Consider the following 27,931-nt stretch of genomic DNA (forward strand, 5'->3'; position numbering starts at 1 on the left):
TTATATTTGTGAATATGAGAATAAATACAATTCAGGCAAAGTTTTAACGATTTGAGAACTTTTTATTTGAAATGTCAGTGTTTAAGAGAGAAAAAATAAAACAGCAATATAAATATTAGCATATAAAATGAGAGTAGCACACAGGAGCTTAGGGAATCAAAGCGTCTTAAAGATATTACAGCAGGTTTATAGCATCAGCAGACATACACACACACATATAATAGATCTATTCAGATTCTTCATATAGACATTGAGAAGCAGTCGCACGTGTCAGCACGGCACGAAACCACGGAATTAACAGCGAAGGCGTTCAGACGATTCGGCCTCCGTTCCGTGTCTTTTTATGAATAGTCACACAGGAAAAGAAAGATGAACACAAAAATATATGCATAACATCACAACTTCTAATCTAAGAGTGCGTCACTATTTATTTCCATAAGTAAAAGTTAAACTCTTTATTTACAGGTGCGTTAGTTGCCCTTCATAGTACTAAAGAACTACATTGGTAACACATACTCGGTGTCTCAAACGTTTCTTTCTTTTTAGCCGAGAAACAAACTGTAACATTCCAGTAGTAAGCGGCTCATCTTAAGTAAGCTGCTTATCTTCAACGTGTTCATCTGTGTTATTAAGGGCGGTTGTCTATTTACAAAGAAGCATCATGCTGAGGGTATGAGTTTGCATTTGGATGAAATATATTTCGGCTTAAACCGCTATAAGAAATAACTGCTGTACATTCTGAGAGAGTAAGATTGTCCTCCTATAAAACACATCTTACCCTTCTGCAACAATAATGGCCTGTTTTGCCCTCTATGTAGACAGCTCGACAGGTCCTGGACACAGCTCAGTGGATCTGAACTGTTCGTACTGAGAGGCTTCGCTATGGATGGATTGTTTAAAAAGAAAAATCTAAACTAGCTATTATTACAAACTACAACCAGCACTAATAAAGAGTGAGTTTGAACACTTTAGGATAACCAGAAAATACTGAATACTACAGAAGATACAGCTGATGTTGTGTTGACACACACACCTTTACGGATTTAGGGAAAACACGGTTATGATTCGCCTGTTACGGCACGGACGACAGTCACAAATGCTCCGAAAACATTCAGGTAACAAAAAAAACTGGCTCAGTGATACACAGGGGGATTTCGTTCTAAAAAAGTCATTAAGTGATCAACACCACGAGAAGGTCTCAGATGGAGGTTTATAGATGTCAGGATACTGTGCATGCAGTAAGGATCATCTGACTACATTTATGGCAACACTTCTCATCACAGATCATTTGGATTTGGAATAGTGGTATTTAAGGTAACAACAATCATAAAACAAAGCAAGTAATTATCAAACATTGCAACAGTGTCTGAGCACATGAGCAAACGCAGCAATGGACATTGTGTCTTTGTATAAACAATAACATGATTGTTATAATAACACATTTCGTTTTCTGTGACGTCTGTATTGGAAATGTTTTACAAGACCGTGGTAAAGTACTGCTGTAAATACATTATTGGCTATATACGTGGGAATATAGTGTCACTCAAAAGTTGCATAAACTTGGCAAAAAAGTGTGAATAAAAAAAACTCTTCTCTCTATATGACCTGAACATTCAGTGAGACCCATAAAGCTAAAATGAAGGAAACTGAATGCGTGAAAATGATTTTACAGAACGTGTGCTGTAAAGGATGCACAAGGTAAAAAACACATGCGTGAAACAGGTGCACGGATCGCTACAGAAAACTGCATCTGTGAGTCCGGGTCACTTTGACATACTGTGTTTTACCCTAATAGTTCTAATAATCTTAATTTGACTTATTACTGAAGATTTCCAGCAAACACACCAGCCTAACTCTCCCTAATCTTTCCCTCACCTCCATCTCACCCTCCTTTAGATCTCCTCTCTACTTCTTGTCTTTCTTGGTGGATTTCTTCTTGCTGGCTGGGGTCTGGGCGGCCATGGGCGGTTCGGGTTGTGCAGCGGCAGCCTGCGGAGGGGGCAGGGCCTGCTGGTGCTGCTGAGGGTTGGGGGTGAGCGTGGCCGTGCTGCCGGGGATGTAGACGTTCTGTCGGTAATCAGGGACGTGCTGCAGGGTGAACTGAGGGCTGTAGCGGGTGCTCAATCCCATGGTGCCGGGAGTCAGAGTGTTGGTCGCCTCGCTGACCTCTAAGTGGAAGGAAGAGCTCTCATTACATAATATTCCAAAGACTACTGAGCATTGAGTTGACACAAATATACATATCAAACCATATACTACACAGTGGAAACGGAGCTAGTCTGGAAATTCGTGGACAAACAAATGCAAAAAGATGAATGTATTAGAATACGATAGAATCCTTGTGTGGAGTGTCACTGTTTAACTGTCTGCAAAAATGAGCTTTTGTGAGTGTATAAAAACTCCTGTTGCAAATGTACGAATTATTGTAGGAGCAGGAAGGGTGTGAGTAAGACATTGTTATTACCTTTAAATAAAAATAATAGAGGATTATGTTGCCTCTTTTTATATAGTGAAGCAGACGTATGTTTACAGCAAGATTGTAATTAAAAGCGTTTGTGTGTTAATAAGGATAGAGAGAGCGATGCATACCATTAGCAGCGGCCATCAATGCCTGGAGTTGCTCGGCCTCAGTGGGGGGGTTGGGCCAGGGTCCCGTTCCCATGGCAACCTCAGGAGTGGCAGCAGCCCTGTAGAGGACAAGAGGAAGCGGAGTCAGCAAAACAGAGAGCGTTCTGTACCGCTGCTATCTGGGTGTGTGCGTTCTCTACGACTGCTATCATGAACAGCTGCAGTGTGTTTTGTTGCCTTGCTTTAACACACACACACACACACACACACAATCTGTCGTCCTCCATGTTACTCTTTTACTACACCATGTTGGAAGTCTGATGGAAAATAAAAACAACCAGAAAAAGAGAAGCAGCTCAAACACACAAGCAACCACTAAACATTTCCATATGTGGCAAATTTATCTTCAAAGGCTTCTTCTAAACTATGCCATTTTTGTCGACGGTGTACACAATCCACCTCATTACACACACGGCAAACACACACACACATCTTTTGGTAGTCAACAACAAAACACTTAAAGCAAAATTTAACTAACAGCCATTTCCCAAAAACACAAGAAGATTAAAGTTACCAAAACACAGCGTGGTGTCAATTAGTCTTTTCATTAATTAGTAAAGACTAGAACGGAGAACAAATCGCTCTTCCTCATAACAGCGTTCTCGTGTTCTTTGTTCTCAGTGTGAGAGGAACAATAAAGATTCCTCATCCTGTTCACAATACAATCAGGGAGGAAATCAAACATCAGAGGTTTGTATATATACAGATATATATATATATATATGGGTGATATAATAAATGTCACTTGTTTGGATGAAATAAGTCAAACCATGTAAATTGATTTAAATCTGACTACAGAACAGATTCATAAAGCCCTACATAAAAGAGTGTAAGAGATGTGTCATTTAAAATAAATGATGAACATGGTGAACACGAGTCAGCGCTGAAGAAGATAAAACCTGTGGAATGGTGTATGAATGACTGCACATATCTTCAGCACGGAAACTATTTTAATTTTAGCTGTAAAATACATTTCTGAGTCCGAAGGGGTTAAACATTAAGTCAGGGTCTCGAGGGGTCTCACTTCCTGTCTTAAATGAGCCCAGCAGCCGTAAAACACTCTAACGCTACTGACACCAGCACACAATTAACCACAACATCTGCAGACAAGACCTGACCGCAGGACAGAGGGATGGAAAAACATAACGATGGAAAACAGGTCACAGGAAAGTGTGAAAAAGACTAAACTAATGAAACGAAAAGTGGAATTGTAGTCAAAACACAAGATTGCAAAAGCGTATGAAGGAGAAGTAAAAGAAACAACTGAAAAGAGATCTGAGGAGGGAAAGAGTGTGTGTTTGCCAAACATTTCCTCGCAGGGCCAAGACGACGGAAAAACAGACTGGTGTTATTTCAGAAAGAACAGACCTTAATGAGAACCAGAACTGATCTCAGATTCATTTATTCATGGGATGCTGGTGCTTCGTGAATCAGTAGCTGTTTCGTAAATTGAGTTCCCCACATAGACATTTTTCCTTTAAATATCACAAGACTTCCAAGCAGCTTTTCTGTGTTGTGTCAACTGATTGTTTGGTAATTGGATTGTTGCGTACGCACATATTTGATGGTAAAGGGAACTTTGAGAAATATCGTATAATCAAATTTAGGATGGTTTCAATGCAACATTTTATAAATGAAGTCCCCGGATTTGTTCATATTTTACCCACCCATGGGTTCAAACAACAAGCATTTTAAGACTGAACTTGAATTTAATTCAAGCAATTTTTAACAAGCTCAGATCTTCATCTTCAAGACCGTATCTTCGGCTTCAGTCAGAGAACAATCCGGCTTTATCCATTTCCTGGCTCAACGCTTCTGGAGAACAAATGACAGTTCCTGCTCACCAGGCGTGAAGATAAGACGCCTCATTCTCCATAATCCACTTCTCATCACACTAAGAGGAAAGACTCACTTCCTGTGGTCAACGTTATCACATCCTGCGGTTAGATAATCACTTCCTGTGGGCCAGACTGCATGTTATATGCTTACACTTCACGTCAAAACCCAAGAGTTATGATCCAAGACCCATGTCTTTACACATAAACAAACCAACAGCTGCACAACAAGCATAAACCGAGAAAATGACATCATCGTTTGTTGTGTAATTATCCTCAGAATACAGAAACCGTGGGATGTGCTTTCCACAAGGTCACAGCTACATGCTAATTTAGCACAGCGCTACACCAACACAACGCTATTCTAGGAAAAGGACGGGCCAACACCCGCTGAACAATACATCACCAATCACAGACTCGGATGAGGAACCTGATCTAGAGGGAAACAAAGCGGGATGATATCTAACTACACTTCGGTACCTCAGCCTGCTCGCCGGTGACCATCTTACACGTGTCGACTGGAACTTGCAGAAACTGGAAGAAAGGTTTATATGACGCCTTTAAAACAATATATATACGTTTTGGTTTTAAGGGAATAAAACTTAGTGTTTGCCACCATTGTCAACTAGAACAGTTCTTGCACTTTTTTAAATGAATAAACTCAATGAATCAACTAAACAACTGTAGTTTCACTCGACATTCTTCAATACGTTAAACATATATGATAACGCTGACATTTACAGTCACGTACCTTTTAAAACACAGAACATTATGTGATGATGTTTCTAACATGAACCCGTCCGTGTGTGCATCCATCTGCCTAATAAAATCATATTTTTTTTATTTAATTGCCGGTTGGCATTAAAATGAAATAATCTGTATTACATAATAAATTAGCCATTTATTATGATTTTGATTATGATAAAGTTGTATTTTATGAATCAGCATTCGTTTCTTAATTTTGTTCAACTTAAAATATTTAATAAAATAACTATTATGTCATTATATTTAATAAAAACTTATTTTACAATTATTATGTGAGGTAAAATAAGTTTACGTGACTGTTTTGAAGTTCACAACACTTTTTCTCATGAATTTAAAGGCTGCTATTAGACTATTGTAGGTAAAAGTCATATTATGCGACTTACGCATTACTTTACGGAGAGATGGCGAACGTTCTGCCTCAAGACCAAAGGGTGCAACCGAATAACGTACAAATTTAGTTACAAGCTAGCTAGTAGTTACTAATTATTATTAGTAACTATTAGAGCCGCTCGATTATGACAAAAACATAATCACGATTATTTTGGCCAATATTGAGATCCCGATTATTAAACACGATTACTCATTAACCTTAAGAACAACATAGAAAATAAAAAACTTGTAAAGCAAAGAAATAGCACTGCTGAACCACTGTAGAGAAAATGGTGCGCTGTGGATTTATAGACTACTACATGAAAAGAGAGGATCCTTGCTAAATGGAATGCGGCACAATAATCGTTTACCTCCATTATTTTAATTTTTTTAATTGAAGGCCAAAATTGACGATTACGATTCATTCTCAATTAATTACACGGTCCTTGCCTCTAGTGTGGACTTTACGTCTCATTTAAGAAGGAACTTACGAATGGCTGGTTCAGCCCTGGTCTTAGTTGAAAACTGCAAGCTAAACTCTTGAGATTTGTAGGCCTGCTGTTATATAGGCAGCCGTGCCAATATAAACTAAACAAAAAGATTTAATTTCTTCCAAATGGCTTCTTTCAAACAGAGTCGTGTCAGTGTGGAATGTGTTGTGTAACGTGTCTTATGCAAACCAATTCACTTGTGCTGGCTGGCACACGGAGAGAGACAGAGCGCTATTGGCCGCCCCCGAGTCTGGACCAATGGCTGTAAGTTACCGAAGTTACTATCAGACTGAAACCTCTTTGGCAATTTTAGTTTTCAATAGGTTTTAACACAACACATGAACAGTAGAGACAGTAACATGGTAATAAACTTCAGTGTTTCCCTCTTCTACTCGCTTTCATTCATTGGCACATTCAGGCAGGCTGGAGGGGTAAGGGCTTGAACAATGGCGGCCATTTTGTTAAGAATTTAGTTTCAACACACAGCCCCTTTTGGACAACTCTCTTTCTCCGTCTTTATCTGTAAAAGCGCACCGTCCTTTCGCTCGCATCATTCGTGCAGTGTGCACCATAGCACACTGTTCCATACAAACCCAATAATCCCGCAATTAAACACGTTTAGCTTCATCTGCCTACATTTGAACTCACTATCTGGATCCAATGTGTGATTATAAATGTGAGATGAAACGGAGTAGCCGTGCAAATCTGACATGCGTGTCTCAGTGAGTTTTAATCGTTCGCTCAATGCAAATGCTTCACTTGGAAATGAGGCAGGATGTGCAGACATTTAAATATGTCTGTATTTACATAATGCAAATGTTGTCAATGTGTGTGTGTGAGCGAGTCACTCACCCGCTGGGTCCCGGTCTCTGATTCTGAGTAAAACGCCAGTCAGCGCTGGGTGGCTTTTGCTGTAAAGAAACAAAGGAAAAGCTTGAGGTTAGGAGAAAAGCACAGTATTATCTATTTCTGAAACTATTTGTGTGACCTCGGTGTGGCCATGGAGACCCTCAATGTGACCTTGAGCCCACAACAGCAAACCATGACGATGGACTCCTGCTTTATTAAATAGTGTAAACAGAAACCTGATGCTGATAATGTCTAAATGCACATGTGCTCAAATACATTCATATTTACTTTAATTTAGTCGAATGGCTGCTTACTCACGATTCACACAAAGTGAACAAGAACAAAAATGCTGTGAAACACAGTGACTAAGAAGAGGTTTCACACACACATTCTGTCCAGGGTTTTTCCAGTCAGTGAGATACAAGCTCTGTGACTAATTGGGCCAAAGACAGAAATGTCATTGTGATTTATCCTGAGGACACACACTCACACACACACACACACACACACACACTCACACTCACACACACACACACACACACACACACACACACACTCACTGGCAACCGTTTGTAATTCTTTTAAAAAACATTCTGCAGTTGTGAGTCTGAGGTTTCTGGATGCAAATATTTCCTGTGTATGTGTATGTGCATGGCTGACAGTGTTTGTGCTTCTTGTGTAGTTTAGTGTAAAGAAAAAGCATGTGTGTTGGTCATACATTAGACAGGCAGCTTCCCCTATATTCTCTCCCTGATGTGCTCAAAACACACATTCAATTTAGCCCTGTGATTCATCTACAAGGACATAAAGACTTCTGTGTGTGTGTGTGTGTGTGTGTGTATAAAGGTTACATCTGCCTGCAGGAATGTCCGAAAAACAGCTCATCTCTAGTAATGAGGAGTGCACTCTAAAATAAAATGGTGCTATATAGTACTTTAAGTGGTTCTTGGTTCGAAATCGTAGGGGAACCACTTAAAGTGCAATAAAATACAGTATCTTGATCTCTGAAAAAACACTGAAGCGCAAAGATATGGTTCTGTATAGCAGTTAAAGTGGTTCCCTTATGATTACGAGCCAAGTGTGGGTGAATTCTTACACTCCAAGAAAAGGTTAAATTAACCCAGAATATGGTTATATTGGACCCAGGGTTACGGTTAAAACAACCCAACGTAGGTTCATTCCACCCATTGGGTTGTCCATTTTTACCCAATGGTGGGTTGAAGTGACCCAACATTTTTACTGTAATGTGCGAACACAAACTGTGGCTCTTCACGATCAATACAGCATACTGTATAATAACTACAATGCAGTCGCATGACTTCACTATGTTGCATGTTTAGTCATTACATGGCAGCATTCAAGCATTCCCTGTTTCTACTTGAAACGGTCAGATTATCACAACTCAAGGTCACCAGCAAGGTTGTTGCAGGTGGCCGTTATCCTCAGAGAATCCTATTTACAGACTTAATATTTCTACAAATAACACACAATAGATGCGTCATGCTGCCAAACACACACACCTATAGAACCATGTGACATCTGTAAACACACTCCATTGACATGAGTCTATTGAAACAATGAAGTTTCCACACACACACAAATGATCTGTACTCACAGTAAAGTTAAATACACGTCTGTCTGCAGACACTTTTGTTTTACAAATATAAAATGTGTTTGAATGAGGCATTAAATGTCCAGAAAAAAACAGTTAAATAAAATAAACATACAGACATGACTACATATTCTATATTAAACCTGTCAAATGTCCATGACAGCTTATGTTGCTTGGTAACCGTAAACACCATCGGGGTACGAACAGGATGTATAAACTATTATTTAGAGGAGGAAATATTTATAAAAGTGATAGTCCCCCCAAAAATGAAAATTCTGTCATCGCTTGCTCACCCTCCTGTTATTTAAACCTTCATGACTTTCTTTTTTCCGTAGAACAGTAAAGAAAAGGCAAAGCAAATGATGACAGCATTTTCTAAATCACTTTTAGGTTATTATCACTAATAAATTGAATTGTTGTTTTGTATCACATGGCTGTTTTACCATGATTTACACTTTTTACAGATGGTAAAATAACTACAGGCTATTACTTTAATCTGTAGCTTCACATCTGGCACGCAAACTAAACCAAGAGACGAATACATCTGGGTCAATATATCAACTCAACGTTTTCTTTAATGAAACTGAATTTATAAGATACATCCTTCCTCATCCAGCACATGGAAAGCATCTGCGTGTGACACACATCCTCTTCCACGACCTGACAATACAAAAACCGTCAACACACACTACTGTATTCCAAACACTCAGCAGGAAGCATTACGTGAGATCTCTTGTGTAAACGATAAACAATTTGTCGGTGAAACATACAGGTTTTCTGCATAAACACATTATCACTACAAATAAACCAGCCACTAAAGCCAGCGAATCAACTGTAATTGAAATTAAATCTAGTTTAAGTAGCAGTTCACCTTCAAAATGAAAATTCTGTCATTATTTACACACCCACTTGTCTTTTAAACCTATACTACTTTCTTTCTTCTGCAGAACACTAAAGATGATATTTTGAAAAATGTTGGTAACAGAACAGCACAGCCCCCCCATTCACTTCTATTGTAACCAATGCAAGTGAACGGAGGCTGTTGAAAACATCCTTTAAATGATCTTCTTTTGTGATCTGCACGAAGAAAGAAAGTCAAACAGATTTGAAATGACAAGAGTAAAATGAATTTTCATTTTGAAGGTGAACTCCACCTTTAATTCTATGGGATTGTGGAAGACAGATGGCGTGTTTTATTATAAACAAAACAAGAAGAGAAGATGCCCTGAAGATCAATGAAAATGAGCTCATCTGCATGAAGCCACTGAAAAAAGTTAACAAAATGTGTCAAAACACACCGCATGTGTTTAAAAGCTTTCAGCCTCAACAAAATCTCTAGCTTGTGTTATATTTGGTTTGTTGAAAACTATCCCGGTCATAATTTGCTACAATTGAAAGAGAAAAACGGGACATTATGTTAACAAAATCAACCTAATACTCTATTGTATGGAAATGTGACGTAGGCAAGTTTTGACCCTTTGAAAAGAAGAGTACATTGAAAGGTTGAAAGAAAGGATGAAATCAAGAATCTTCTCTAAACAAGGACCACACACACCCACACGCTTACACACACGCGTCATTATATCAAGCCAGATGGCAGCCCATCTCCCCCAAGAGACAGATAGATTCTCAGGGGGCTCAGAGATGAGACACGATGTTCACAACAGAGAGGATGAAAGAAAGACAGACAGGAATCTCCATCTCAGACTCATCCCTTAACTTAAGTTTACAATCAAACTCTGCAAACCATTTGACGAACAAACATTTGTGCATAACAAATAACCAGCGCACATGCCACAGAAACACATGGGAATCTCTCGCAAAAAAGCTTGTAGAAGCAAAAAGTGACGTTATTAACAGAACACACGGCAGCAAATATAAAACAGCCCAAATAGTTTTGTACTCTCACAAAACTTTACAAACAAACAAACACACAGACAGAACGCAACATACAACAGATGCCATAGGCTGTATCATGCTTAAGTTGAATTCAAATTCTAAGGATTGTGTTTCACCAAACAATATGTCAGACCACATATTCATAAACTCCTTCACCTCACATATTGACTAATCAAAGTTACCATGGAGATCTACTGTGGGATAGCCCGGAGGTGACATGCGCTCACAGTAGGTCACATGACTCAGACGTGTGGAATCAATAGCATGAGTTCACCACAACAGGAAGTCAGGGGTCAATGCATGACCTCTGGAATCCTGCTATTCTGCCACATCTTTCCTTCACTACACACATCCTCTTTCTCCCTCTCATTTCCCTCATTTTCTTCCCCCACCCAACGCCTCGTGTCTGACCATCGGTCTCTTCCGTCTTCCAGTCCATCTGTTGTCCATCTACTAAACACTGTCTCTCTGCTGGTCCTGTTCTGACAGGAGTTGCCACGGCACACATGCAAAAAACAAATCCAACTAACCATCGAGATTAAAATAAAAGGGGAGGAAACACTGTTTGTCTTTTTTGTAGCTAAACAGCCAATAAAAGTCTAAATTCATCTGACACTTGGCAGAAGAAGCCACATTACACAAGTGCCAACATGGACAGATTGTGTGACACGCCCTCCTCCTCAAAAACTGAGAAAACACTGCCAACGGCACCCAAAATACACTAGATATGGGTTTTTTATACAAAACAATGAGAATAACATGTAGTTTGCTGAACTATAAAAACCACTGGCATTGATTTTAGAAACTAAACTAACATTTCTATTGCGTCTACATCGTGGTAAACACTTTATATGAGTGGCCTTCAATGTTTGTTCACTTTTGTATGAGAAATCATTTTGCTACGGTGTTGGGTCACAATTTTATGTAATGTTACAGTTAAGTTACCGCACATGTCAATGTCTCTCTTTTTAGCTAAAAACCACGATTTCATCTTTAAGAATGATCCAATTGATCCCAAAGCCTCTTTTATTCCGGTCTCCATTCAGTCATCTCCAAACTGACCTCAATTACATTTATTTAGTTTCTTAATATATCTGCTCTTTTACTCCTCCTCCTCTTCCTTCCATCTGTCTCTTCCTTTCCTTCTTCCTGTTTAGTCATAGACGTACACTACCGGTCTGCTGTGGATTCTGAAGAAGTGTTCTTGGAACTGCTCGTCCCGAAAAGTTACCCAACAATATCATGAATCGTTTACAAAAACTATTATCTCATCAAAGACCGTCTCTTAAAGGGATACGCCACCCAAAAATGAATATTCTGTTATGAATTACTCACCCATCTACGATATTTTTTCCTACTTTGGAAGTCAATGATGTACCAGAAATGTCCATTGCCAACATGTTTGGTGTTCATTAGAACAAAGACATTTATACAGGTTTGGAACGACTTGACCCGAATAAATGATGCCAGAGTTTTAATTTTTTGGGTGAACTATCCATTTAAGATGCTTCAACGTGAGTCAAATTCTAAAAAACAGACCTGAGATTAAAATATGAGCTGCATTGCCGTTATACCTACAAAACAGCCTAAAGAAAAAGTTGATTGGTGACAGGGTGGAATCTGATTGGCTTGGAGTATAATTGCGCTCTCACCTCATTGCCTGAGTTCATTAAGTGCTTTCTTGTCAAAGTCATATTAAGTGTGTTGTTATGACTCAACATGGGAGTCTTGACAAACACAAAGTCACTCCTGCTGGACAGGGTCGAATAGCAGGGCCTGTAGGTCCGTGTGTGAGGTTCCTGAGGTCCTCCCACCACCTCCATATATCTAATGGGCCCATCAGTGTTAAGTTGGAGGTGAAGGTCCTTAGGGGCTCTCTGCTGATATCCGTGCCTGGAACGGATGCCTTTCCTGGAGTAACAGCACGTGGAACAGCCTTTGTGCCTGACACATCGTACCAAAATCACCGCCATGGTCAGAAGAGACACCAGCGTCACACAACCCAGCGAGATGATGAGATATAGGCTTACATCTGTCATTCCCGTCCCTTTGCGTGAGTATGTGGTCGTGCGGATGTCTGTGGATTTGTCTGGGCTCTTCTCCTCCACTGTAACCGTAACCAAAACGCTGGTGGACATAGCCGGCTGGCCGTTATCCCGTACAACCACTGTGAAAATGTAGGCCGGCTGAGTTTGGCCACCAGTGTCATCGTCCACGAGTTTTCGTGCGGTGCGTAGCTCACCCGTGTGCACGTCGATGTTAAACAGCGTCGAGTCTTCTCCTGGGGCGATGCTGTAGAACAGCCAAGCGTTGTGGCCACTGTCGGCATCAACAGCGACGATCTTATTCACCCGATGGCCGATGGGGGCGGAGTGCGGTGCGGTCAGCTGAAGCCCAGTGTCTTCAGAATGGGTCGGGTAAAGGATGACAGGTGCGTTGTCGTTCTGGTCGACCACAAAAACGTGGACGGTTACGTTAGACGTCTGCGGCGGCGTTCCAGCATCACGTACTTGAACCTCGATCTTGAACGCATTCATCTGCTCATAGTCCAGCGAGCGCATGGTGAAGACGTTCCCGTTCTCAGGGTTTATGTAGACGTACGAGGAGATGGGGCTGCTGTGGACGGTGGAGGGTAAGATGGAGTACGACAGACGGGCGTTATCGCCCAGATCTGGGTCTGATGCGGAGATGCTCACTATCGGTGTACCAGGGCTGTTATTCTCAGCCACATCCACTGAATAAGAGCTCTGTGAAAACACTGGAGCATTGTCATTAACATCCGACAGACGAACCGCAAACGTCTTCTGAGAGGACAGTGAGGGAGAGCCAGAGTCGGTCGCCGTGACAACAACAGTGTATTCGTCAATAGCTTCTCTGTCTAGACGCCCATCAATAACAAGCGTGTAGTGTTCGCCAAAGGCCGATTTTAGTTTAAACGGAAGTCCTGGAGAAACTTTGAGTGTTACTTTTCCGTTGGCTTGAGAATCTAAGTCGGTTGCACTGATTAAAGCAATAACAGTGCCGATGTCAGCATCCTCCGGGATGGGGCTGGTGAGAGAGGTTAACGTCACCTCAGGAGCATTGTCGTTCACGTCAATTATTTCCACCTTGATGTTGCATGAGCCCTCCATAGCTGGAGAGCCTCCATCCCTGGCCTGAACTGTGATGTCATACACATTTGCTTCCTCATAATCCACATCCCCCACAACACGGATTTCTCCCGATTTAGAATCCACACTGAACATTTTCAATATTCTGTCTGGGGTGTATTTATCGAATATAAAAGATATTTTACCATTTGCGCCAGAGTCCAAATCAGTGGCGTTGAGTTTTGTCACAAGCGTACCCGGAGAAGAGTTTTCCAAAAGACTGACTCTTTTCACCTGCTGGTCAAAGACAGGAGCATTGTCATTCACGTCCAGAATTTTAATAAGCAGGACGGTGGTCCCGGATTTCTCCGGCTGTCCTCCGTCCACGGCCGTAAGCAAAAGGCGAAACGCGGCCTGCGTCTCACGGTCCACGGCCTTTCCCAAGACGAGCTCTGGAAATTTACTACCGTCGCTTTTAGTCTCAACTTTTAAAACAAAATGTTCGTTAGGGGAAAGACTGAACGTGCGCAGGGAATTCATTCCTACATCAGGGTCGTGCGCGCTCTCCAAGCGGAACCGCGTTCCCGGAGCGGCCGCCTCTGATATCTCCAGCGATGAATTTCCATTTGGAAACTGCGGCGCGTTGTCATTTACATCCTCGATCTCAACTACAACTCGGTGGATTTCTAAAGGGTGTTGAAGAACAATTTGAAGGCGCAAAGAACACGCCGAATTCAACGCGCATATGCGCTCCCTATCAATAGTCTCTCTAATAACCAAGGCACCGTTAGATGGATTCACCTCGAAATATTCCGACACGACCTGCAGATTTCGTTCGGTAATCCTCGAAACACTGAGACCCAAATCTCTCGCTACATTCCCAACGACGGACCCCGGTTTCAGCTCCTCCGGTGCCGAGTACCGGAGCTCGCCGGACGCGCTCGAGGGGCGAATGAGGGAGACAGCGAGGCAGAGCACGGGCCACGAGCGTCTCCACTCCATTGTGCGCGATCCGGGGAAAGAAAGTTTCAACTTTTTCGCCTTATCGAATCCATATTCTCGTCAAAGCGACCCTACCATGTCGCGCGTAAAGTAATCCGATCTGCGAGGAGTGTAGGAAAAACTTTAAAATAATTCATGTTGCCTGTAAACTTTTCGGTAAATCACAAGAGAGGTAAAAAAACATTTTCCCATCCAGCTCTTCTCCAAAACTCCCTGAATTAGCTGCGCCTCTGCTGCGCAACAGGGCGGAGACTGAGACGCAAAAAGAGGCGCACACACACACACACACACACACACACACACACACACACTCCAAGAGAAAACACGACTGAACCTCCAGAGCTGAATCGACCTGTTTCTGGCACGTGTAATTCAGTTTGGTTATTTACGAGCCCCGACGATGACCATTAGAGACTCACAGGAACGCTGACAATTTGTAAACGAAACAATAGACCACAAGCCCACTAAAATGTTTACTGAGAGGTATTTATCTATAACAATAAATAGGCAATTAACGTTAGATATTTAAAGGTGATAAACCATTGAAGGGATGCTTATTTGCAGATTTAAAGACAAGATGTCCAAGTGTAAGTCACTTCAGTGACAAGCCACCAGGCGGCGCAGATTCCATGGAAGCGTCAGTATACGTTTATCCTTTGAAACTGTTTCGAATCAAACAAATATTTGTACACTAAGATGACATCGTTGTGTAAATTCATTTACAGAGAGGAGTGATGTCACCGTCAGGATGGCCGAGCGGTCTAAGGCGCTACGTTCAGGTCGTAGTCTCCCCTGGAGGCGTGGGTTCGAATCCCACTTCTGACAATGTTTTTTTGGGTCAGTCGTGCTCAAACGGTTGGGAAAGTAGAACTAGGCACAGGCTCAATCACAACGCCTTGCTCAAGGGCACTTCATTTCCCCCCTGAGTGCTGCAGTGCTATCTGCCAAAGTTCCATGTGTGTGATCACTAACCTATAATTATAGTTTCATAAATGATTTTATTAATCATTTCAAATTGCCTGAAGATATTTTTTATAAAAAATCCCGAATTAATTTTGAATAAAATATTTATTTGTACTTTTTTATTTAATTCCACATATTTACAATGTTAGGCACATTTTGCTTTAAAGGGCCACAATAAACACAGCACACATTAGTAAACGTTGTTTAACTATTCTTCCTGCTAAACAATGGAGAAAGAAATAGGCATAAACAGACGAGTTTAAATACAAACGAAGTTAAAACTGAAAAAGTAAATAAAAATGTTTCTTTGTTTTGAAAGTCTTTTATATTTTTCTATGTATTTTGAAAGATTTAAAGTTTACACGGAAAAGTTGTGGAATTAGTTAACGAATATTAAGCCAAATAAATCAATGATTATTATTAATCTCATTTATTACTTTCAAATTAAGGATTAACAACACTAGTGTGACTCATTGATGCACGTGTGTTCTCTTTACTGCCTCCCCGTGGCGAACTGCATAAACTGCAGCACCCCGCGCAAACAGAACACCGTATAAGCGCATAAAAAACACAAAAAAGAAACAAACATCTAGAAATAATTATTTCGAAGATATTGACAAAGGAGAAGCCAAAAAGTGAAATTACACACAATAAGTTGTATAAATGCTTAATGCAGTACGTGGCAAATTTAAAATCGGAAGGTTTGTTCTTACAGGATAAATCTAGTATGCTAAAATCTTATGATTTAATGATATTAAAAAACATACTAACGATATGTGTACATGTCTATGCAACATGATAATGAAAGAAAAAAGTAGTAGCGAGAGTGAGACACAGAGAGAGAGAGAGAGAGAGAGAGAGAGAGAGAGAGAGAGAGAGAGAGAGAAGGAAGGAGGGAGGGAGAGAGAGAGAGAGAGAGTGGGGGGAGAGAGAGAGAGAGAGGGAGGGAGGGAGGGAGGGAAGGAAGGAAGGAGGGAAGGAGAGGGAGAGAGAAGGAGGGAGGGAGAGAGAGTGGGGGGAGAGAGAGATAAAGAGGGAGAGAGAGGGAGGGAGGGAGGGAAGGAAGGAAGGAAGGAGGGAAGGAGAGGGAGAGAGAAGGAGGGAGGGAGGGAGAGAGAGAGAGAGTGGGGGGAGAGAGAGATAAAGAGGGAGGGGGGGAGAGAGAGGGAGGGAGGGATGGAGAGAGAGAGAGAGAGAGAGAGAGTGGGGGGGGAGAGAGAGAAAGAGAGAGAGAGGGAGGGAGAAAGAGAGTGGGTGGGGAGAGAGAGAAAGAGAGAGAGAGAGAGAGAGAGAGGGAGGGAGAAAGAGAGTGGGGGGGAGAGAGAGAGGGAGGGAGGGAGAAAGAGAGACTGACGCATAAAGAGAGAGGCGGGTTAAGAGCCCATTTCAGCACTACTACTGTGGACAGCGCTACAAAACTCCATTTGTCATACAGTCAGATTCGCTTGTACAAAAACAGCATTCCACAATTTTTGTATTCCAACAGAATTCAAGTTACAGAAACACTTTATGTCCTGCATAAAAACAGAATGGGTCACTTTGCAACCTAATTGTACATTAAAAATAGAGAGAAAGGGATATATTTACAATACACTACTTAACAATATACATCAATTAAGGGACATTTAGCATTTTATTTATTTATTTAACCAGGAACGTCCCGTTGAGATACAAATGTGACCCTGGACAACAAAACCCATCTTATGGGTCAATTTTTCTAAATTTAGATTTTTACATCACAGGAAAGCTTTCTACTGACGTATGGGTTGTTAGGATAGGACAACATCTGGCAGAGATACAGCCCTTTAAGTCTCTGGAATCGGAGGGTGAATAAAATCTAAAAAATTTGAAAATTGACTTTGAAGTTTTCATCAGAGGCACTTTGAGAGCCATCCACTCACAAAAAGAAAGTTTTTAAGAAAAATCGATAATTTTAACCCATACAATGTATGTTGGTTTTTACAAAGACAAATCCTGTGCTACCTAAGACTGTTTTTTGTGATCCAGGGTCACATATCTCTTCCACCAGAGAGTCCTGCTCAAAATAGGCAGCAAATGACAAAAACACATATCACCAAAAAAGCGTAGACACAGAGCATAAGAAGATCCGATTTTAAGATGTTTTTAAACAAGGCAAGAGATGGTACAGATTCCATATGTAGGACACTTTGACACTCGTTCCACACATACGGGGATTAATTCGAAAAGGCTGATCTAACTAACTATAACTAAGTAATCGGCACCTTAAGTACGAGACTGACTGTTGATCTTATAAATATTTGTACAATATGTCAACAAGCTGGATATAAAATATGCCAATTTACACAACAATGGTAGGGTCATTTATTATTTATTATACTTTTTACAAAAATAGTAAACTCTGTAAAACTATGGAATCACAAAAATGTCTCTGTGAACTATATTTTCACACAAAATAAAAAAATATATAAAAATTGTTATTATATTTTATTGTCTTCATCTTTGAAGAATTTGCAGAATGATCTCTCTAAATGTTTTATCAGCTTCTTAATGTCTCACCCCGAGTTACCTTTTTTTTACAAAACAAAAGGGGCCATCAGATTCCTGGACAAGATAAACCAGGACTAGGCCTTTGTAAAACCTACTTAATTGTAATAATTTATTATTGTGTATAATTGTGTATAAATATGCATTCAAAGAGTTTCTCTTACCTTGATTTGCGGATACAGATTTCAATGAGAAGATGAACAGCAGGTGAAGAAAATAGTGGCGACATGGAAAAGAAGAAAAAAATATTTGATTAGACTGACGCAACAACAAAGTTGTGTGGAACACCTCGGATACTTACCAAAAATCACACCATAAGAAGATCTCTAACACACTTAAACAAGGACGGAAATACATGTGTAAAATGAGAAGAAATGATAGAGAGAGATCAATGTGTCCAGAAAAATTAAGCAGATATATTCATTTTTTATCAGATATTAATAATTCACACATCCTCCATACCACACACAGCCATGATTTAACTCCACACACACAGCCTCAAAGAGATGGACATATTGTTATTTGCTAAACAAAAATGTAGTGTGATCATACAAAAATGTTTTTGTTTTGTTGCTCGTGTTTACAGCACAACATAAATATGAGGGAAACATTTGACTTTTTACATAACTACAGCTTTAATCAATATAGCCTTGATTTTGACACAGTATTCTCCCTTCCCCCGTCACATTAACACAGAATTTACGGCCATTACATTCCAACATCTATGACAGGGGGGCAAACCCTTAAAGCTGTCCCTCACTACATCACATCCAAACCCGGAACCTTTCACTGCCCCCCTGTGGGCTCAAGCATAATGGTACAACCCTGCCGTGAGTCAGCTTGTTGCCGTGGCAACACCATCCCTCCAAGGGATAAAACAGGCCACAAGATGAAGTAAGCAACGAGGAGAGAAAGCAGAAGTATATATGTGAAGATGTACAAACCATATTCATCCTCTACAAACAAAGAGACAAAACAAACACACACGTTCTGTTAGAAGCAGCACATGTTACAGAACAGAAACAAAAATATCTGTATTTACTTAGTATTTAAATGATGTTACGCTTGACCGTTTTGGTGCGTTTCTCCTGTTTGCCAATTTGGCACATCAATCTCATCCACAGAGACTTCAGAAAGTGCAGGAGAGGGGGAGGAAGAGAAGCAGAAAGGAGCAGGAGGACAGGGGGAGGGGAACGAGGAGAGACAGGATGGAAGGAAATAGGAGAGAACAGCTTCTCTTGTATAGACTGTAGACCGTAGGTATCCTTAATTCCACAATACAGACCACAAAAATAAAACAATACAATGATAGCTCAGAAATGATTAACAGAAGTCAACCAGACAGATAAAGGTGCCAACTGAATTTCAGCAGGAAAAGCTATAAAATACATAAATAATAAATTCCTATGTCAAAATTATGTTTTGTCCAATGGTAGTTTGTCCAATTGTGTTACCAAATTGTATGCTTTATAATTGAAATCTTTACTGCCATGATGTGGTTTTGGGAGAATCACCCAAATATATCATGACACATCACAGTAAACACACAACACAAGGCATCCTGAAGATGTAAGAGCCGTTTCTGAAAATGTTTTATTAAGGTTGAACCTATTTTATAAAAATGTGCATAAATTCTCCATCTTAACCATTGTTATGTAAGCATAAACAAATATAGTACAAACAAGCAAGTAGTATGAATACAATGGCTTTGACAGTGTGTGTTTACTGTCTGTCTGAGAGAACAGGTCACTGCACGTGTGTGTGTGTGTGTGTGTGTGTCCCACTGTCTCACTGGCCTTGATAAACCCAGTTTAATCCCTTCAGAGGATCAACATGCTGCATGACCATAATAGGGACACAAACACACATAAAACAATACAAAAAACTAACAAAGATCATTAAATACAGATGCCCACACCACCACGCTGGTGTATGACAACCGATTCATCTGTATGTGAGAGTGACTCCAGTCAAAACCATCACGTTTGTCTACGAATCAGTGATCTTCCTGCAATAATCTGCTATGAGACTCACATTTGTGCACAGAGCTCAAGAGAGATTTTCTAAGGGCTGAAGGACTAAAGACTCGAGAGAGAAGTAAAACAGAAGATATATCCGAAACTGCTGCATAAGTCAACATAAATTCATTTACAGAATCTCGCTTTTTACAAGAACATGTCGCATGGCTTCCTATTCTGTTAAACCTACTTTACACCAGAAACTTAACATATTCACTGTAACGTTAGCATGTTAATCTTTTGATGGATTTATAATTATCACCAAAGACTTTAGACAGCAGCACTCCATCATTGAAGAACGCTTTGAAGTGAGAAAGTTCATTTCAGGTAATGCGTGAGGACAAAACGTTATAAAGTTCAGTAGCGTGTGGATTTATGATGTACATTAAAAACATGTGCACATCAGTGCAGGAACTGAAGATTAGAGAAATTAAGGCCATATGTGAAAAGCAGAGGGTTCACACGGTCAAAAGCTAGAAAAACAGGCACACACAATCAAGATTTGTCTTTTCATGATTTTACCTAAACGCACATAACTCACACATGCATCTGTATATTTTCCAACTTCATACGGATACCAAAAATGAAACAAAAATTTATGAGAGATGAGTCTCATACTTGGCTGCAAAGGGTGCATCATAAAGGAATTATGCTTAGGGCACCAAAATGGCTAGCAGCGGCACTGATATAGAGATACCTGTGGGGCTGAGAAACTCAACATTCAAGCTACTGGTTGATGTACATTTACACAAAGCATCTCACTTCTGTTACAGTATATGGAAAAACTTCAGAACCTGGAAAATAGCTCTCAGTATTGTGTAAACATTCATTTTAAAGATTTTTCACTATGTACAGGTGTACAAGCAAAATTCTGCAATCGAAAGGCCAGACCCTTCTGCATTCACTGAAATACACAAAAGATGCTCTTGCAAACATCCTCAGATACCGCTGGTTTAGCAAAAATACAAAACGATATTTAAATTTCACTACATTTATAGTAGAAATTGGAAAAGTAAAAATAGATGCACTACATTAGTGGTCCCAGTCGTTACAATCTCACAACATGGAAGAAAACGTCACTCATTTACATGCCTATCCAACCTCCTCATTCTGTATCTCTGTTTTGTCTTCCGTCACAGGGCTGTACAGATACAGGATACATCTGTTCTGTTCAAAATGGCTGCCAGCATCACATTGCAGAGGTTTAACATGTACTCTAGAAATTCTGCGTGCATGCTGTGTCTATCTCTAAATCAATATTTCATACATAGGTCAGGTAAGCATTACATATTTGCCCTTTCTACCTTATTTGTGTGTTTACAGAAGGTTCAGGATAATGTGTGTGTGTGTAGCAGAAAGTGGGTCAATGAGCAAAACTGTGCTTGCCATGTCTACATTTCTGCAGCATCAACAACAGGGACACAGATTAAAGTACATATCATGTTTATATTGTATATATCTTCTGAGGGGAAAACGATCATAGATGGTATACAGGCAGTCAGCATCTTAGCTGCACTATGCTTGCTCCTCAGGGCTCACACCGTCGCATGCATGCAGTGTGAAACAGACACGCATCTTCTCATTATGCAATATGAGCCCGTTTTAACTTTATTAACAAAATGTGGCTTTTGAACCTTAATCAATGAATATGCGTTGTATAACATATGCATTTCCTATCTCAAAGTAACATTGAGCATCCTAGATATTTTGATTGACAGGAGATTCGTCCAATCATCAGTAGTAAACTGAATCGTCGATGTGGTTTCTGACTTATTGTGTTTCACGAACTGTTGTTGTGTTTAATAAATTGCTATTTTGTTTTGCACTTTCCGGCCACCTTAGTTCTCCTCCTGAAAAACAAATGCTACATTCTACACCAACGTTACAAGGTTGAAAGATGTTTCCCGACTTTAAGTCTCACTGAATGTACATTATTCTCATTGTATAATCATTGCAAGAAAAACAGAAAAGTGAAATAAAGCCCTAGCTGCATTGCATTGCAGATATGACTTGTTTTGGGTTTTTCCCCAAAGCAATGGCATTCAGAAAAGTGTAACCAAAGTATACTGTTTCAGGCCACTGTAGACAAAAGCAAAGTAAACATCAGCTAGAATTCATCTCACCTCTGCACTAACATCCATTCCTTCATTCCAGTTTTGTTTGGGGACAGTCCTTGTGCCACTCAAATCAACGTTTAAAACACTTTGGCTGGTGGGCCGCAAGAACTTCAGATCACTCTTTCTAGAGTCAGTTGTGCCACACAAATCATAATTGTACACGTGCTGTAATGTTCCTGTGCCCCCTACGTCTGCGTAAAGTGGCGGATAATACGGAATAACTGGAAGATTCGCTCCTGTTTTGAAAAACATGCGCTCTCGTCTCCATCTGTAGCATTTGACTGACAGTATGGCGATGATAGACACGATAAAGAGAAACGAAACTACAGCCAGAGCCAAGACTAGATAAAAAGTCAGGTTGTCGTTGTATTCCTTGTCGTGTGTAAAGTCAGTGAACTCCGAGAGCACTTCAGGGAAGCTGTCCGCCAGCGCCACGTTAACATTGACTGTAGCTGAACGAGAGGGCTGTCCGTTGTCCTCCACTACAACAGTGAGTCTTTGTTTCACAGCATCTTTATCTGTCACCTGGCGCACAGTTCTGATTTCTCCATTCTGTAAACCCACTTCAAACAGCGCCCTGTCTGTGGCTTTCTGCAGTTTATATGAGAGCCAGGCATTCTGTCCAGAGTCCACATCAACAGCGACCACTTTAGTGACCAAATAACCCACATCTGCAGAACGAGGCACTATTTCAGCAACCACAGAACCACCAGACTGGACCGGATACAGAACCTGAGGCGCGTTGTCATTTTGGTCCTGAATGATTATTTTCACACTCACGTTGCTGCTGAGAGGAGGAGAGCCTCCGTCTTGCGCTTTCAATATGATCGTAAAGGATTTTAATTGCTCGTAATCAAAGGATTTCGTTGCATAAACGGCTCCAGTATCAGAGTTAATTGAAACCAAGGATGAAACTGGTGTGCCATTCAAATCATTATCAGAAATAAAGTAGGAGACCCGCGCGTTCGCACCCAAATCTGCGTCATGCGCTTTGACACTGAACAAAGATAGAGATGGGGATTTATTCTCCATCACATATGCATTATATAATTCCTGTTCAAACTGAGGTGCATGGTCATTTACATCGGTGATCTTGACGTTGAGCGTCTTTTTACTAAACAAAGGCGGACGGCCACTATCTGTAGCCGTTACGGTGATGTTATATTCTCCTGTGTCCTCTCTGTCCAGCTCAGAGTCAGTGACTATACTGTAATAATTAGTCAACGAGGAGTCGATTTTGAATGGGAGGTTTCTGTCGATAGAACAGATAACCTTTCCATTTTCTTCAGAGTCGCTATCTTGTATATTTATCATAGCTACAACAGTACCAGGCGGGGAATTTTCGGGTATTGCATTTGAAAAAGACATGAGCGTCATTTTTGGTGCATTATCATTTACGTCTGTTACCTCGACAATCACCTCAGAGGAGTCAGATAAACCCCCCTGATCTTTAGCTTGAATTTTAAACTCATAAATAGCAGATTCCTCAAAATCGAGGTCACCAATCAGCCTTATTTCACCACTGGAGGGATCTACAGAGAACAAGTCTCGAATTTTTGGAGTGGTGTGTTCGACATAATAACCAATTTGTCCATTTGAGATTGTATCTGCATCAGTTGCATTAACAATAACCAGTAACGATCCCTTTGCAGTGTTTTCGGGTACAGCTATTCTGTATGTGTCCTTTTGCAACACAGGTGCGTTGTCATTTATATCTAAAACAATAATATGGATTTTTACCGTGCCGGAGCGTTTCGGATTTCCTCCGTCTGTTGCAGTTATGGTTAGATATAAATGTTCATGTTTTTCTCTGTCTAAAGGCGTTTGCAAAACAAGCTCGACGTTTTTACCGCTGCCTGACCGACTTTGTGTCTTTAAAGTAAAATGATTCGTCGGGTAAACTGAGTAACTTTGAATACCATTAATGCCAACGTCAGGATCAACTGCGCTGTCCACGGTAAAGCGCGCTCCGGTGGAAGCAGACTCGCTGATCTCTAATGTAATTTCACCTCTTGGAAATGCAGGACTGTTGTCGTTAACATCTAGTATTTCTACGGTGATGCGATAGAGCTCGATCGGATTTTCTAAGATGACTTCAAAGCTCAGGCTGCATGCAGACGCAGTACCAGCGCACAAAAGCTCCCGGTCAATTCTCTCCTTAATGACGATGTGCCCCTTTTCTCGGTCCAGCTCGACATATTCCCGGCCACCGGCTGAAAAGATCCGTGCTTTACCCGTCGTCAGCCGTTTAGGATCAAGACCCAGATCTTTAATGATATCTCCGACGAATGAGCCAGGCGCCATCTCCTCTGGCACGGAATAACGGACCTGCCCGTACACGCCATAGAGGAATTGTCCATAGAACAGTAGCACACACGACTGCCATACATAATTACAATTCGGTGTTCTCATGCTGAACGTCAAATTTTCTCTAAAAATGTATATATAAAAGACTTTAAATATATAATTTTGAAGTACTAAAAATGAACTAAAGCAAGGATATAGTTAGAAGCGTCATTCAGATTTTGCTGTGCGCACCCTGTTGTACTAGAGGTATACAATCCTCCTTACATGCGCGAAAGGTCTGGAAAAGGCGTGTATCAAGAATTAAACCATGACATATCAACCCCATCAAACAACAGCGACGCTTAGGGTTTAGTTTTAGAACGGCAATGTACTTTTCCTGAGTGCAATTTTGCAATTTGACATTGGTGGAGACAGGCCCGAACAGCAAAGCTTTCCAAACCAGACAAAAAAACCCATTACGCACAGAAGTCAGATATAAGACGGGAGGGGGGGTCATTTGAGAAAATATGGAAAATGCATTAGATAAGTTTTTGCAAGAGTACAATGCGTAAAATTCGGTATATTCCAATGTCCAATCTGTGGCTCAATTGTTAGAGCTTTGCGTTAACAGCGAAAAGGGCAGGAGTTAGAGTCGCATGGATCACACACACAAACAGATCATTTCATGAATGCCCTGTAAGTCGCTTTGGATAAAGGGGACTGTGAGAAATGTTTGTATTTAAAAAGGTTTTAACCTAAAATGCAGCATAACACAGTGAAAAAGAATACAACTAATGCGTGCGTGTCACAAACTCATCTAATGTGCCTCACCTCTCTGCATATGTCTTTATTTTCCTGCATGTATTGCAGTGTCTGCGTTCCTCCTGCGTCCAGACTAACGATGCTCTCACTGCAGGGCCGCACAAATTTTAGATCACTCTTTCTGGAGTCAGATGTTCCACACATCTCGTAATTAAACACTTGCTTTAAAGTCCCTGTTCCGTCTGCGTAAAGGGGCGGATAATACGGAATAACTGGGAGATTCGCTGCAGATTTGTAAAACATCCGTTCGCGTCTCCATCTGTAGCATTTCACTGACAGTATGGCGATGATAGACACGATAAAGAGAAACGAAACTACAGCCAGAGCCAAGACTAGATAAAAAGTCAGGTTGTCGTTGTATTCCTTCTCGTGCGTAAAGTCAGTGAACTCCGAGAGCAGTTCAGGGAAGCTGTCGGCCAGCGCCACGTTAACATTGACTGTAGCTGAACGAGAGGGCTGTCCGTTGTCCTCCACTACAACAGTGAGTCTTTGTTTCACAGCATCTTTATCTGTCACCTGGCGAACAGTTCTTATTTCTCCATTCTGTAAACCCACTTCAAACAGCGCCCTGTCTGTGGCTTTCTGCAGTTTATATGAGAGCCAGGCATTCTGTCCAGAGTCCACATCAACAGAGACCACTTTAGTGACCAGGTAACCCACATCTGCCGAACGAGGCACTATTTCAGCCACCACAGAACCACCAGACTGGACCGGATACAGAACCTGAGGCGCGTTGTCATTCTGATCCTGAATGATTATTCTTACACTCACGTTGCTGCTCAGAGGAGGATTTCCTTCGTCTTGCGCTTTTACGCGAATGCTAAATTCTTTTGTTTGCTCGTAATCGAAAGATCGCACAGCATTAATTTCTCCGCTCTCTGCATTTACTGAAATATACGTTGAAGCAGAGACACCATTCACAAGAATATCCTCTAGAAAATATGATATGCGTGCATTATTACCAGAATCTTTGTCATGCGCTTTAACAGATACAACTGAGACTCCGGGTGAATTATTTTCCATCACATATGCGGTGTAAGACTGAAGCTGAAAAGCAGGGGCGTTGTCATTAACATCAGAGATTTTAAGATTTAAGCTTTTACTAGTGGAAAAAGATGGCGATCCTTCATCGGTAGCAGTTATTGTTATATTATATTCAGATATTTTCTCACGGTCTAAAAGCTCATCAGTAACCAAGGTGTAGAAATTTGCAGAAGATGGTTTGATGCGAAAAGGCAAATCTGAATTCACGGAGCATTTTATTTGGCCGTTTTTACCAGAGTCTGTATCTTTAATGTTGAGCATTGCAATCATGGTTTCAAGAGCGCTGTTTTCTGGAACGGGGCTGGAAAATGATATAACACTGATAACAGGTGCGTTGTCATTAACGTCAGTCAATTCAATGAGTACTTTACTATTGTCTGTAAGTCCACCCTTATCCATTGCCTCAAGATTCAGTTCATATTGTTTTGATCTTTCAAAGTCCAACAGCCCGTTAACGTAAATGTGTCCAGTTTTAGAATCAATTCTAAAAAGGTCCAAATCTTTCCCAGAGCTCTGTGAAAACGAATAAGTCACTTCACCATATGATCCTTTGTCTTTATCCGTAGCACTTACAGTTAACACCACTGTACCTATCGGTGCATTTTCTCCTAAAGAAATTCTATACACGGACTGGCCAAATGCGGGTGTATTGTCGTTTGCATCAATTACTGTGACGCTAATCTTAACTGTTCCGGATTTTTGAGGGCTTCCTCCGTCAAATGCGGTCAATGTTAATTTAACTTCCTCCTCTTGCTCTCTATCTAAGGGCGACTGCAACACCATTTCAACATATTTTGTACCATCAGAACGCGACAGTTCTTTCAATGTAAAATAATTAGTTGCGGTCAGAGTATATTTCTGAAGCGCATTCAAACCCACATCAGGATCGTGCGCGCTGTCTAAGGAAAAGCGAGCTCCGGGAACCGCCAGCTCGCTTATCTGAAAGTTGATCTCTTTTCTAGTAAAAACAGGAGCATGGTCATTTATATCTAATATTTCTACATCGATTCTGTGTAGCTCCATCGGGTTTTCTAGAATTATCTGAAAATGTAAAGAGCAGGGAGACACTTGCGCGCACAGTTCCTCTCTATCTATCCGCTCCTTCACTATCAGAGTCCCTTTATCCACATTTAGACCGATGTACTCACGACTGTCCTCCGTAAAGATCCGCGCTCGACCAGATTTCAGCCTCTTAATATCCAAACCTAGATCCTGAACGATATTTCCAACCAGTGAGCCCTTTGTCATCTCCTCTGGAATAGAATAACGGACCTGCCCGTGCGCAACGGCCATGACAAAGATGCACAGCATTAGATGCTGCATTAGCCATGATGCAATCCGTGTCGAATATGCCACTCGTTGGTATTTACTTAAACAAAGATGAAACATATTCCAATCTTCTATTTTAATACAAAATATGTGGCAAAGACCTAAACAAAACAGTCAGAATATAGGACGTTTAAGTGTCTATGCGTCCGTACACAAAGAGGTCGACTGAAATGAAAGAGATATTTTGCAAGACTATGATGTCAGAAACTGGAGGAGGATCTAAATCAAGCATTTAATTTGAAACCTGCACACACTGACCAATAGCGGCACTCAGAGTATAAGATAAA

At 40.8% G+C, this 27,931-nt stretch overlaps 1 protein-coding gene across 6 annotated transcripts; it reads right to left on the reverse strand.

Annotated features, from left to right (window-relative positions):
* Positions 1-37: 37 nt before the first annotated feature.
* LOC306907608 (protocadherin gamma-A11-like) lies at positions 38-27,837 on the reverse strand. 6 transcript variants are annotated; one of them, XM_079479836.1, is made up of 5 exons: positions 25,281-27,811; positions 6,941-6,999; positions 4,944-4,997; positions 2,590-2,687; positions 44-2,168 (listed from the first exon to the last, which is right to left on the reverse strand). In XM_079479836.1, exons 1-5 carry the CDS (start codon positions 27,702-27,704, stop codon positions 1,906-1,908), a joined length of 2,898 nt encoding a protein of 965 aa, XP_079335962.1. In that variant the 5' UTR covers positions 27,705-27,811; the 3' UTR covers positions 44-1,905. The 6 variants fall into 6 exon arrangements, with proteins under 6 accessions (XP_079335961.1, XP_079335962.1, XP_079335963.1 ...); XM_079479837.1 differs by lacking the exon at positions 25,281-27,811 and adding an exon at positions 22,170-24,736; XM_079479834.1 differs by lacking the exon at positions 25,281-27,811 and adding an exon at positions 12,101-14,754.
* Positions 27,838-27,931: the final 94 nt, after the last annotated feature.

The sequence above is a fragment of the Barbatula barbatula genome (assembly GCF_947034865.1).
Source record: "Barbatula barbatula genome assembly, chromosome: 18".
Lineage (NCBI taxonomy): Eukaryota > Metazoa > Chordata > Actinopteri > Cypriniformes > Nemacheilidae > Barbatula > Barbatula barbatula.

Bases quoted from the DNA above. Each gene is read 5' to 3' on its own strand.
- LOC306907608 (XM_079479834.1), bottom strand. From the start codon at position 14,539: ATGGAGTGGAGACGCTCGTGGCCCGTGCTCTGCCTCGCTGTCTCCCTC. The intron at 4,998-6,940 runs GTGAGTGACTCG...CCTTTCTTCCAG, and splicing joins CAGAGACCGGGACCCAGCGG to TTTCTGCAAGTTCCAGTCGA. The intron at 2,169-2,589 runs GTATGCATCGCT...CCTTCCACTTAG, and splicing joins ATTGATGGCCGCTGCTAATG to AGGTCAGCGAGGCGACCAAC.